The sequence below is a fragment of the Etheostoma spectabile genome, chromosome 21 (genome assembly GCF_008692095.1).
Source record: "Etheostoma spectabile isolate EspeVRDwgs_2016 chromosome 21, UIUC_Espe_1.0, whole genome shotgun sequence".
Classification (NCBI taxonomy): Eukaryota; Metazoa; Chordata; class Actinopteri; order Perciformes; family Percidae; genus Etheostoma; species Etheostoma spectabile.
Window position 1 is genome coordinate 21,674,483 of NC_045753.1, and position 12,909 is coordinate 21,687,391.

The following is a 12,909-nucleotide window of genomic DNA, read 5'->3' on the forward strand; positions in this document are numbered from 1 at the left end:
GTATTAGTATAATTTACTAGTATAGTAAAAGCTACGGCATCAGTTGGGTTGACAGCATGTGAAGGCAGTGGAGAAAAAGGAAAGATATGAAGCAAGAGTCGATGTGACTTTGCTTTTATGCAGTTCAGTGCTTGTGTTTTTTTTTGTTTTTACCTTTTATAGTGTTTCAAACTTTTGTTGCAGTGATGTTTCCTGTTTACAGTAACGTTAGCGGGACTGTCACATATGGACTGACAAGTCTGATCTCCGGTTACATGGTTGACGTTGTTTTTTTTTTCTCCAAAAGTTGAATCAGTCTAACTTTTTGCTGCTTTCAAAATAAATGGAAAGACTTGCGTTTTTGCCGGACTGTTTGACAAGTGGTGACCGACGCCGTGTTTGTGAATGAATGCTTAGCCACCCAATGCCTCTATAGAGCATTAGAGTTATGAACAGTCGTTCTATCCTTACCTTTATCAAATCTGCATTTTAAAAAAAAAAGGGAAAAAAAGCCCTATTATATATTTTAAAATAATATTGGTATTTTAAACCTTATTTTTAAGTTAAATCTTTGTGTAGATGAAGATTCTTTACCAGTTAGACTATACAGTAGCTGTGTTTGTAGTAAAATGTGAACAGGTTTTCTTGTTAAGGTTGGCTCAGCATAAATGAAGTCACCTCCCATAGTATTCCTTTGACTTCTAACATAGGATGTACAGGGGAATTCCTTGCTGTGCTGAGGAAAGACTCGCTTTTTATTGCCCCCTCTGTTGGTGAACTGATGTCTCGAGACATGTGGCATTCCATTGCAGGGTCTGTTTGCTAGACGGAGACAGCTGCTTCTTACTGAAGGACCACACCTGTACTACGTGGATCCTGTAAACAAGGTCCTGAAAGGGGAGATTCCTTGGTCCCTAGAGCTACGCCCTGAGGCCAAGAACTTCAAAACCTTCTTTGTTCATACGGTACACAACTATTTGTCTATCTGTCCAGCATTTTCCTCCAGCAGCATGTTGATACTTGCCCACTGATTACGGTTTCTCCTCAAATGTGGTTTACTCTTTTAATTGTTTCTGTTTTCACTTTCTGTGATGTTTGCAGCCTAACCGAACTTACTATTTGATGGACCCCAGCGGAAATGCTGACAGATGGTGCAAGAAGATCCAGGAAGTGTGGAGAAAGATCTATCAAAAGCACCAAAACCCTGGCCTATAGGAGCACAGTTCCTCATGTGGCCACCTCTTTAGCTCTGAGGCCAATCACTGAGCAGAGTAACACCCTCTTTAGTGCCCTTCATCACCGCAATGTAAACAAACTCTTAGAGACGCTGGCATCTAGACCTTGTTTGTTTTCCTGAGTAGAACCATGGGAGAAATACAACTTTGGATTCAGGGTTGCTTTGCTTGTTCTTTGTGCTCTCTGTGAGGCTTCTATTGCATTTTTCCATGTATGGATAATAAGACTGCCACCATGCACATCTGCTTTTTGTACATTCTGCAGGGGAGAAGAAAAGGGCAAGCTTGTCCTGTAGAGTGACACAAGCTTGGGTACCGCTAGGACTATCTCAAATGCAAGGACTGGTTTCCTGCTTCAATGATACCATAACACAAAATCTAGCTTTTGTGAACCAGAGCCTATCCTGATATTTTAATTAAACCATATCATAATCTTACATCGTACGTGCAAGCTGTTGTCAGGTCCCACTTCTAGAGCATATACTCCATAGCATATACTGTAAGCTGATTCAGTCTCACACATTTAACAAACTCAAATCCTATATATATATTTTTGTCTACGCCCAAATGTCCCCACGGTATTTGAGTTTTTTTTTGGTCTCTTGGTACTTGTTTATTGAAGTTCAATTAAGGTCTCAATGTAACAAAGCAGAGTGCCAGTCTGCAGTGAGACATGGGTCTGAATCAGTCTCTGTATAAGTGTGAGCCTTCCATAGCTGTTACTGAGGATGTATTGCTAACGGGGCGGGTAAACATGCCACTAGCTTGAACTTCCTAATCATAACTTGCTTATCTTTCCTGCATGGCCAGGTTTGTAGCTCAGCCTTGTCCGCTTCTCTCTCCCAGGGCACTGGAGATATAGTTTATCAAGTTTAAAGGTGGGTATTTTTGACTGCATTGGCAACCATAGCAAATATTATTGGATGATTTGGCTGTTCTTTACCATTCACTGGCTATTTCTTTGTGGTGTGAATTCTTCAATTTCTTTTTCGGTAGGATAGTCGGCTCATCTTCAGTACGTCCTATTGAAAACTAAATCTTATGTGCTGACCACCCTATGCTGAACAGAAAACCTTCATCAACAGTGATACATACACATACTATCATTCTCTGAAGCAATCACAGTAAAGCTGTTGTCCCTGGACAAGATGGCAGAGCTGCCTCATCGGGTTCATTGGCCATCTTTTTTTTCTTTTTCTTTATTTTTTTTCTTCTGACGTTTGGCCCAATAGAAATTAAAGCGATTGATTTAACTTGTGCTCTTGTTTTAGCAATATGTATTATCATAATGCTTTTAATTTTTGTCATATTACCTTAAGGTCCTTTCCAAAGGTCCTCTTCCTTCAGCTGAGTCTGTGTGTGCAGTGTGTGACTGGAGTATAGGTGACTAGGACCCTCTGGCCCTGGGGCCCGGGGCTCGATGTGGTTGGATGTCAGTTAAAAGATATCTGTCTGATCCAAATAACCGATAAAATTGCTGTATCTGTCTATAAAGTTGAGGAAGCACTAGAGAAGTGTTTTTCTCTAGTGAGGAAAATTGTTTGAATCAAGTCGATGGCAGTCGGTTACATCGTGTATGGAAGACTCTACCTGGCTTGTAACTGACTAGAACTGTGATGTACAGATGATGTATTATTAAAATCTGAAGCAAGTAATGCAATGATATTAGAATACAGTTTTTGTATTTTTATTCTTGTATAAGGTTATTTGATGGCTGTTGTTTAGCCTCTAGTTCATTCTGTGTTATTTAAATTCTAATATATGAATCATATTTGGATTGAAGTCATGTTCAGGGGCCATGTTGTGTATGTATTGAGATGTAAAGCCTTTGAATGTGAATAATTATTGTAAACTATAATATTTTACAGCTTTTTTCTTACTATATCATACATTTTCTATTTGCTCAGTGATTTAATCATATTCTGATAATTTAATGAATCTGTTCATTCTCTCTCTGATTATTTGTGCGCTAGGTCAGTAGTTGTTGAATGATGAATTTTCCACTTAATGCTTGGTAGTCCAGTAATTAAAGCATGTAGGGATTTAGGCATACAAATAAAGCCAAGTGTCCTGTCTTCTGTTAACGACCACAGTCATGACACAGTGGAGGCAGCAGCATTCAGTGGCAATGGCATCTCGCATTTTGCAGCATGTAAATAAAGGACCGGCCCATTATCAGTGATTTTGTGTCGTGAAAATTACTTAAATATATATGTAATTGCAGACAACCTAAAACTGGTTGGTCTCGAGTTTGTTAAGGCATGAACAAATATACTGTAAATATGAATAGGGTGTGTGACACCCTAAATTACATTTCCACACGCTGGGACATTTCCAGGCTGTCGTTATCAATTGATCATTGTTCCATGAAGCGTCTGGGATCAAGCTGGGGAGACCTCTTTCTCTGGAATAATTTATGCAAGTGTCTGTCAGTGCTGCTGGTGAAGTGGGTTGGTAGGAGTGGCTGATGCGCTGGCAGCCTGCTTTGCATGAAGTTAGTGGCTGCAGCTTGGATATTTCCTGTCAGCCGCACACAGCCGAGGCGAGGGCGGAGGAGAGGAGAGGGATGGCAGAGAACAGCTCCGAGACAAGCAGCGTCGTTCACCGGAGATGTTTGGCCCATTCTCCGGTGGACAGAAATATTTCTGCCGGTGTCGGGGCATCGAAATGGATTCGATTAAACGTCGGCGGGACGTATTTTTTAACAACAAGACAGACGCTGTGTAGAGATCCAAAATCATTTCTGTACAGACTGAGCCAAGCTGACCCCGAGCTCGACTCTGACAAGGTAAATGCTAAGCTAGTTAGCACTGTAGTTAGGAGCGCAGTTGGTTAACTCCATTTTATTTACCAATTAGTTAAAGTCTTTTATATATGCTTACTGTATTGTTAAGCAATTAGGGAGGCTGACGACTGTGCGTACCAGCTTGTTTAATTAGGTCCCCAGTTTTGTGAAAAATCTGTGTTTATTATTTATACTTGTCGCAAACTAGTTTTTTGTGGCTAACTAGCCTTAGCACGCTGTGCTAGCTAGATTCCGACAGTCACCACATGACATCCGATCTTGCTGCTAGTTTTTGTGTGTAGCTGGCTTGTCACGATCATTTGATTAGCAAGATACAAAGTTGCTAGGTCCTGCGGTTTCCTAAATGTGTTGTTTAAAGTGTTGCATAAACAATAGTTAAGGGGGTTTAACCGTTTTTATAGTTTTTCTACTGAGAATATCAAGTCGCCACAATAGATGGAAACTTTCCCCATCTGAGGCCGTTGCATTGCGCTACACTCATCCAGCTAGAGGTGCTGTCAAGTGTTGACAGCAACGGGCTGTAGCATAATATTGGGATATCGAAAATGTATTGCAATTGCGAAAATGCAAATTACAGTTTTATAACATGGGTGTTCTTTTATTCTGGTGCATTCAAGGTTTTTAAAGTCTACTAGCGTTAGTGCTATAATTAACTTCCCAAATGATCTACACACATAAGGCTTCATTGCGCGATCAATTTGTGTTTTCCCCCTCCCTCTCTTGGGGTTAGTCTGTCACTTGGCTCCTTTTGCTTTGCAATAATCATTCTCTGAGCTGGTGGTCAGGCTCCCATAATGAGCACATAAGTCATTGCCAAGTGGGGTGAGGTGCTGCAGACAACTGAGAGCTGGGGATTAAGTCACTCATCTGCCTGAATGGCCTCAATGCTGAGAGAGAGAGAGAGAGAGAGAGAGAGAGAGAGAGAGAGAGAGAGAGAGAGAGAGAGAGAGAGAGAGAGAGAGAGAGAGAGAGAGAGAGAGGTGTATATATGCTCAGCTTTCCATTGTTCATTGTACTGCCCCATTATTCATTGTTTTCATCTACTTGCACATTTTAATCTTCACCCCTGCCCTCCGTCACTCATCTCGTATTTTCATGCAAATATCTTTATCTCTGAATAATCAGCTTACTTTTTGTCAGTTTATCCTCCCATGAGCAACGGCTCAGTCCATCTCAATCCCTGGTCTTAAGTGTGTATCAGACTCTGAAGCCATTACCGTACCTCATTTCAGATAGCTTCCAGTAAAGGACCGGTTATTACTGGCTATTATTTCACTTTCTTTTGTGTCTAAAACAATATACATTGACATGATTTCATCTTATCTGCTACTGAACCAAGAAGGCCATGTTTTTAGCATAACAACCCTGCTTGTGAATGCGAAGTCCAGCAGAGGAACAGATCATTGAAGAGCTCGGTTTTTGGGCGAATGCAGTATTGTTTCCCAGCCAAGGAAATGAGTGGTTCAGTTCTCTCAGTCACACAGGCAGACGTGCTTCAGCAGGACTCTTGAGGAGAACTGCATTATTCATGTTGTTGACTAGAGCCTGTTTTGCACATTGGTGTAGATCAGGGAGAAAGTAGAGGAAGTGCTGTCACGTGCACAGCCATAACAGAAGATGTGTCCTTGTATTTATAAATATTCTTATTAAAATTTATATCCTAATTTCTAATTGACATGCTACTCATTCCTGTCACTCTAGAGGGATATTTTTATAATTGTTAAACTTTTGTAACTAATTGACGATACAAGATTATAAGGTATTGCTCCAAATAATCAGTTGTCCAATCAACGAGCTGAGAGTTGCACATCAATAGGCATCCCCCCCTTTGGGAAACTCCTGCTCTCAAATTGCTCAGCTCAGGACCACTCAAGTAAAGACCCAACCTTCTAGCTTTGAGAGCTCCATCAATTTTTCAAGCACCCAATCACAAACTATTCTTGTTCTTTTCATATTTATATCCATTTGCTGCTCAAAGAAATCCTCTCTGCAGCATGTGTGAGAGAAATATGGCTGCATTTACTGCCCTATTCAACTTGTATGTCATGCCTGAGCACACTGGGAGGCAACGTAAATATTTAACGGTGATATCTTGGTCTCCTCCTGCTCTGTCTTCCTGCAGTAAGTGCTCAAATAGGACACTGCAGAGTACTATTGGCGATCGGTTATGATAAGGTATTAAGTACGTATTCCACACCAAAGTCAGTCATTGAGGAGACCTATCATTACACTTCCAGCTTGTTTTTTTTCCATTGCAATACACATTTCTCGTTCTACCTGCAGCAACTTCCGGTTGCAGTGATTTCTTGGCTTGCCAGCTTAGCTGTGAAGCTACCTCTCATCATGACAGCAAAGCTTTTAGGGGACCAAAAAGGGAGCTGTTAATTTACTGCCATCAGCACGGCTCCATCATTAATTGTTCTGCAAAACGCACTGATGGTGTTTTGCCTCGCAGAGTTTAAAATGGTAAAGAAGTTCGTCCCAGCCTTGGTGAAAAGGTTAAACTCAATTAAATGCACAGTGTTAAATACCTCGAAATATAAGAGTTTCACACAATATAGCCTTGATGCGATGTGCGTGTATTATTTAAAAGATGAAGGCCTATTTGACTATGCCATTACCGCTTGTACTCCAGAGGGACTCCTGGCTCTTACTCTACAAGGATCAGACTTCCACTTGGCTAAGTAGCTACAGTCACATGATTTATTTATGATTTGTATATAATAAATTATTTTTTCTTCCTGGTCTTAGCAAATTGGAATGGCTTTGCTGCTTTTTCATTTAAAATTGATCTGGTTCATTATTTGAAAGTCTATATGAAATTTAGCAGGGAATATATCCACACCTGTCTGGCTTGAATTGTTGAATTGTTCCATGCAAAGGTTTGGTGTACACCCAGTGTTGTACAGACATGCAGTGACTTGTCAATTTCTTTGAATTAAGGATTAACTTTCAGTGTTAAATGTCTCTGCAAAACGCCTTATTGTACATCACACGCTTGAAGGCTGGGTTGCAATGGTATTTCCTGTGGGTGGATATGTATTGTGTGTAGGAGAAGAATGATAAGGGTAATACTCTACACTTCCCTCTGCTGTGAAGCTCATCTTTCTTATTAGGTTTTGTTTACGTTAATTTTAAGTTATCTTTAGTTTTAATTCAGTCATCGCTAGGCCTGCTTTCACTTGGCTCGTGTTACTGTAAGTGCACGAGGCTTTACACGTTCAATGTTTTTGCAAGGCAAAACCACAAAACAGCATGAAGCATGCCTGACCTACACTGAGCTGACCTATTCCTGGTGGTTATTGTAGGCGGTGTTGACACTTGTCAGTGTATTTGTTGATTATCATCTGTTGTCTTTTGGTTTATGCGGTTGGATGTGTCCCATGATGTAGGTCTAGCATTTTTTTTCTTTTTCGGTATTTTAACTAAAACCTTATTCATAGATGATAAGCTAGTTTTGTTCATATTTCATCGAGATGGTGAACGTTTTGAGCTTCAAGCATTCTAATTCAAATCTTAGTCCTCTCTTTTTTTTCTGCCTGTCTACAGTACATCCCAACAGCCCTATTCCCTTGCTGTCACAGACTCCTCTGCTTGTTGCCCAGTGCTCCCAAGCCTGGGCGCCAAGAGACACAGCCTTTTGTGTTTTAATTAAATACACTGCCCCCTTTGTGTACATGGGTTCCTTATATCAGAGCCCCTATAATCATCTTTCTCCTAACTGGGTCACTGTCACCCCAAGTCCCCCATGTCCACCCAGAGGACACGCAACAAGCTTGTCATCACAACAGGCCAGGAAGGTTTACACAAGTGTAGATTGCTCATAGGGCAGCTTTGAATGTTTGATCAGTGGGAGTGTTTTGAGGCAGAATACAATAGTTTATCTAAACAAGTGAGATGTATCTCTATGTATGACGTATCAGACGCCACACACAGAACGCCTAACAGCAACGGGAGGAGGAGGTGGGTACCGCCTTTGACCCCAGTGCAGTTTTTCCTGCTTCCGACGTTACATCCAGTGTTGATTGCTGGACGTACCAAACTAACTTTCTTCACTTTCGTGGAGCAAGAGCGCATAGCTGTTACGGTTGGGCGGGGGACAATGTCAACAATGTCTTCCTCTGATGTAGAAGTACCCGACACTGTAAGTCAGTAGTAGATTATACAATGGAGTTGCATATTAAGTGGTTTTGGGTCCTTCTGAAAGTAATTTTGGGGTAAAATCTGGTTTTGAAGAATTCCACAAGCAGTAATACCACCGGCCAAACAATCGGCCCGTTCCAATTTTTCAGTGGGCTGTACATGACCAAAGGGAAAATGTGGAGTGAAACTAAAGGTAAACAGTATAAACGGTAACATCAGTAACGGCTGGAATGGAGCCATTGTTAATTTTATTTTAACTTCCACCTCTGCTTTACTTGCTATGACGGGTCAAAATTCCTGCTGTGATAATTTGATAGGAATAAAGAGGAAAAACGGTGATGCTCATTAGGGTTGTGTACGGTTCACATTTTTAGCAGTACATGAAATTACCCTCCTTTTTTTTTTTTGTTCAGCATTGCTGTAACTCACTGTGACTTAAACAAACTGCGTGCGTGCGTGGGTGGGTGCATGCAATCTTGGATAATGAAATTTGCCACAGTTTTATTTAACGTGAATCTATCTTCGGTAGTACTGACATAATTGGGTCGGTACCCAAAAAAAGTACCGAAATTCGGTACCCAACCCTAATGCTCATAGAATCCGGAAGCTTGACCATCTTTGCTAAAATAATACATTTTATTTAAAGGCGCCTTTCTCGGAACTCAAGGACACCGTTCAGGAATACATCAGACATTTTAAAAACAGCAAAAATAGTATACAACAATAATAACAGAAAAAGGCATAGCAATAGATATTTAAGTGGAATAGGCAGTTTTAAACAGATGTGTTTTGAGTTGTGATTTGAAATGGGGGAATGAATTGATGTTTCTAAAAAAAAAATCAACCATTACTAACGGTGTGGTTGGAATGTGGTGAGTTGAGCAGCTTTGGCCTTGTCTGGTTCCTTCACGCAGGGCCCGCCTGTGCTTAAACTTTAGTGACTATGGAAATGTAAGAAACTGACACAGGGCAGTAAGACCAGAATAGAGCTTCATTGGGCTCCAGTGGGATTTATTTGCATAGGAAATGAGGTCAACCAGCCAGGAGGGTTCAGATTCATTACAAAAAGAAAATGTGCTGGGACCTTTTCTCATTATTGGAAAAACTAATGGGTTTTCGAGTTAAACTTGTCTCTGGGCGAAGACGAGGCAACTATAAAGGTACTTTTATTTTCCGTTACAGTAACGTAGTTATAGGACTAGTCCACTTCTAAAAAGTTCTTTTAACTACTCTAACCCAAAACCGGTTTTCCATTTGCATTCACACTGGCCAAGTGGCAATAGGAACTGGTCGGAGGGGTAAGGGAGTGACGCAAGCATGGCGGTCTTTATAGCGTTAAAAATCAGAAAACAAATACACCAAAATGTACTAAATCTAATGTGTATATAGCCTATGTCAAAATTTGTGTGTGCGACGGCCAGCCAGCTTGTGGAGTTAAACTCCAAAAAGTCAGTTAACCACAGGTTCCCATTGTCCGGTATGATGGACATGTGTTGAGATATTTAACGATCCGCCAATGGCCAAATAAAAGCTTCTTATTTACGAGAGCGGTCTGAGGGACCTCCAGCTTACAGCAGGGTCTCCAAGCATGACCGGCCGAGGGATGAGCTAGCACCTCCGGCAGGTGGTAGCTGGCTGTCGTGTCACTTTATCGAGCTCAACTCCGAAAGCTTTTGAAGCAAATTGTCAATTTGACAAGTTTCAAATACTGCCTATTTTCAAAATCAGTTAATTTCTTGCTTAAAACGTTCTCAGAAGTGAATTTAGTGATGAATTTTTTTTAAATTGTCCCGTTGTCGGTCGGTCTGTCTGTACTGGAAAACCCAACTCTCATTGACCTAGGTTCCTATGCGGCAAAGGGAACAGGGAAAAGACCCGGCCCTGAAGTAGGAGCTGAAAGAGTTACAGGAACTGCAGTCAGAGGAACTTAAAAATCCACAAATTGGTCCAGTTGAAACACGAGAAAAAAAGGTTTCTAGGAATGTTATGTTCTAAGAACTGGAAAAATCCCTCTGATCAGAAAGGGACTATACATTTAGCAAAATTCATTCTTTTCACTTAACCCATCCCTCAAGGGAGCAGTGGGCAGCCATTTACAGCACCTGTGGACCAACTCCAAAACTGAGCCAGTGCCTTGATCAAGGGCACTGATGGAGGGAACTTAGGCAAACATGGGGAGGACCTACAATATCCACACAGAAAGGCCACAAACTGCCTGGATTTGGACCCAGAGCCTTCTTGCCAGGAGGCCACAGTGCTAACTAACCATTGGGCCACCATGCAACTGTGAATGTGGTCTTGATTGTTCACTTGGCTGTTTTCAGTTTGCACATGGCCTGCAGTATATGACAATTTTGCACAGACCAGCAATGCTGTTTGTTTGCCAACATTGCTTCCGAAGCAATGCGGAATACAAATACTCAACCGATGCAAAGTCAAGTGCCCTGTGGCGTTTGAGAATTAGCATAAAATTAGCTTAAGGCCTGTCCTCCGTGCTGGGTGTGTTACTAAATGCTATGAATGTTTAACTGCTGTCCAGACTCCTATTATGTGTTAGGCCAACTATGTAGGAGACCAGACTAGGCTAAATGTCGGTTGTAAGCCAAGGTGCTTTCTCTCAGTCCCCTTGGTGAATTCAGCTTGCTGTTCCAAAATCTTTTTATATTCTGCTCTAATTGTTTTAGCCGCGTCTCCCTCCACAAGATAAAACGGTCTAATCACAGTACTTGCAGAAATAGGGGAATACCCAGCGGTTGTGAAGAAATCAGGATCAAACCCAAGGCCTGTGGGAAAAGTGAAGTGATATCCCAAAGCAGTCGTACATGTGCAGCTCTTGTGTGCGCATGTCCCCTCAACCCCTGTAGTGATTATCAGCACCGGAGCTGACATCATGAGTTCTCTTACAAGTTTTATTTACTGATCCTCCCAGATTGTGTTCTGTTAAAAATGTACACCTGCACATTGTCTTTTGTTAAAAGGTACACACGTTTTGGAAAATACAAGTGTTGAATGAGAGGATTTGAAATTCCCTTTTTTTCTCTGTGTACACTGCTTTGCCTGCACTGGATGCATACAATTAAATGGCTATCAGTGTGGGTTTGACCAGAAACGGGCACATTTCCTAAATGTTGAACTTTTTCTTCAACTTAAAAACTCTTGAGAGTGAATACAGTGTCATTCTATTAATCTCATCCTCCTTTTCAGGATGAAACTGGTGCCTATCTCATAGACAGAGACCCTACATACTTTGGGCCAGTGCTTAACTACTTGAGGCATGGCAAACTGGTGCTCAACAGGGACTTGGCAGAAGAAGGTAACATCTCTGTGGAATATAAGATGAACTTTTAAGAAATGTTTTACAAATACAGTTGTCTATTGCACAGTAAAAAAAATTTGGTAACAAACTTGTAAATATTGTTTGTCCATGTTGGAGTTTGTTATTGTTGATTGTTGTAAAAGGTAATGTGATGGCAATGATTGCAAAGACTTTAGGGAAATCCATCTGAACTGCTTATAGGTCATTCAAGTATAGATTTTAACACATTACACTCACATCTCAGCAAAACCCTAAAGTAGATGCCATTATGGGTAATAGCAAGATAAGTCTGCCTTAAAAGCTAAATTGTTTTTTTTACTGTTTTTAGGTGTGCTAGAAGAAGCCGAATTCTACAACATCACATCATTAATAAAGCTCCTCAAGGACAAGATCAGGGAACGCGACTGTAAAACATCACAGGTACACAAAGTTCTATTAAAATAGATTCCTTCGGAAATTTGATGCGTTCTATTAAATGAATTGTGTGTTATTTCTCCCTTTCCATCCCATTTCTGTCATGTTTTCATCGTCCTCTCAGGTTCCAGTGAAGCATGTGTACCGGGTGCTGCAGTGCCAGGAGGAGGAGCTGACACAGATGGTGTCTACCATGTCTGACGGCTGGAAGTTTGAACAGGTAAATTGCTTCCCGCAGAGTCACAGCAGCAGAAATCCTCTCATGTGCTTCACCCACCCCGCTATGCTCACATTGACCCAGAAAGTCCAATACTCAACGTTGGAAATGGCCAACAAGCCAAAACAGCAAATCACATCTTTCTCAATGTCCGCATACGTGATCCGGACATCCCTTCTGTGCTCTGATTGGTTGTTGCAGCTTGTCAGTATAGGTTACGGGCGGGCCCACCAGTCAGAGTTTCTGCTGATTGTGTCAAGGGAGGTGAAGGGAGAGGAGTCTGCTAAGCCAAACAACAGCGGAGAGGTGTGTCTAACAAATTTCTGTCCACGGGCCGGTCACTGCATGGTCCCCTTGTTGTCCATACACAACCCGTTGGCCATTGTTTGTAGATAAATAGCTGTTCCTCATTTTGAGTTGATTCTTTTCAGTGTTCATTTGTACTGCTTGCTTACCACTGAGGCTAAGGGCGTTTTCACACCTGTAGTTTGTTTACTTTGGTCCAAGTCAGTTGGTGAGTTTGTAAACTCGTCCACTCCTCTTATTGGTCGGATGTGTCTGGAGGGCGGGAGCAAGAAAGTAAATACAGGAAGAATGTTCTGTGTTCCGGACTAGTGCATATTTCTTGCATCTCCATGGTCAAACCAGCTCATTTTATTAAAACGCGAGAGACGTTACTGCGTCTGCTCTGGTCACCGAGACTTTGCTCTTCCGGCTGCACGGAGATGCGAGTGACGGACGGCAAGCTTGACAGCAGTCTATTTCTGTGATAGAAACACTGCAAGCTGCTACAGTTTGC

At 41.5% G+C, this 12,909-nt stretch overlaps 2 protein-coding genes across 4 annotated transcripts in view; both read left to right on the plus strand.

Moving 5' to 3' along the window:
* The window catches only part of pdpk1b (3-phosphoinositide dependent protein kinase 1b), a 10,528-nt gene extending 7,132 nt beyond the window's left edge, over window positions 1-3,396 (plus strand). The window contains exons 13-15 of one of the 2 annotated variants that reach the window (XR_004327251.1): window positions 792-944; window positions 1,081-2,092; window positions 2,211-3,396. Coding sequence is in view for 1 of the 2 variants with exons in the window: in XM_032502597.1 (XP_032358488.1) it covers window positions 792-944; window positions 1,081-1,194 (267 nt within the window). In the remaining variant the exon portion in view is untranslated. Of the gene's footprint in view, window positions 1-791; window positions 945-1,080 lie in introns of both variants that reach the window. The other variant, XM_032502597.1, reaches the window with a different exon arrangement.
* Window positions 3,397-3,610: 214 nt separating this feature from the next.
* kctd5b (potassium channel tetramerization domain containing 5b) overlaps window positions 3,611-12,909 on the plus strand; it is a 15,208-nt gene continuing 5,909 nt past the window's right edge. The window contains exons 1-5 of one of the 2 annotated variants that reach the window (XM_032502603.1): window positions 3,611-4,002; window positions 11,368-11,476; window positions 11,808-11,899; window positions 12,018-12,113; window positions 12,312-12,416. In XM_032502603.1, the coding sequence (XP_032358494.1) occupies window positions 3,682-4,002; window positions 11,368-11,476; window positions 11,808-11,899; window positions 12,018-12,113; window positions 12,312-12,416 (723 nt within the window). In that variant the 5' untranslated portion in view covers window positions 3,611-3,681. The remainder of the gene's footprint in view (window positions 4,003-11,367; window positions 11,477-11,807; window positions 11,900-12,017; window positions 12,114-12,311; window positions 12,417-12,909) is intronic. The other variant, XM_032502604.1, reaches the window with a different exon arrangement.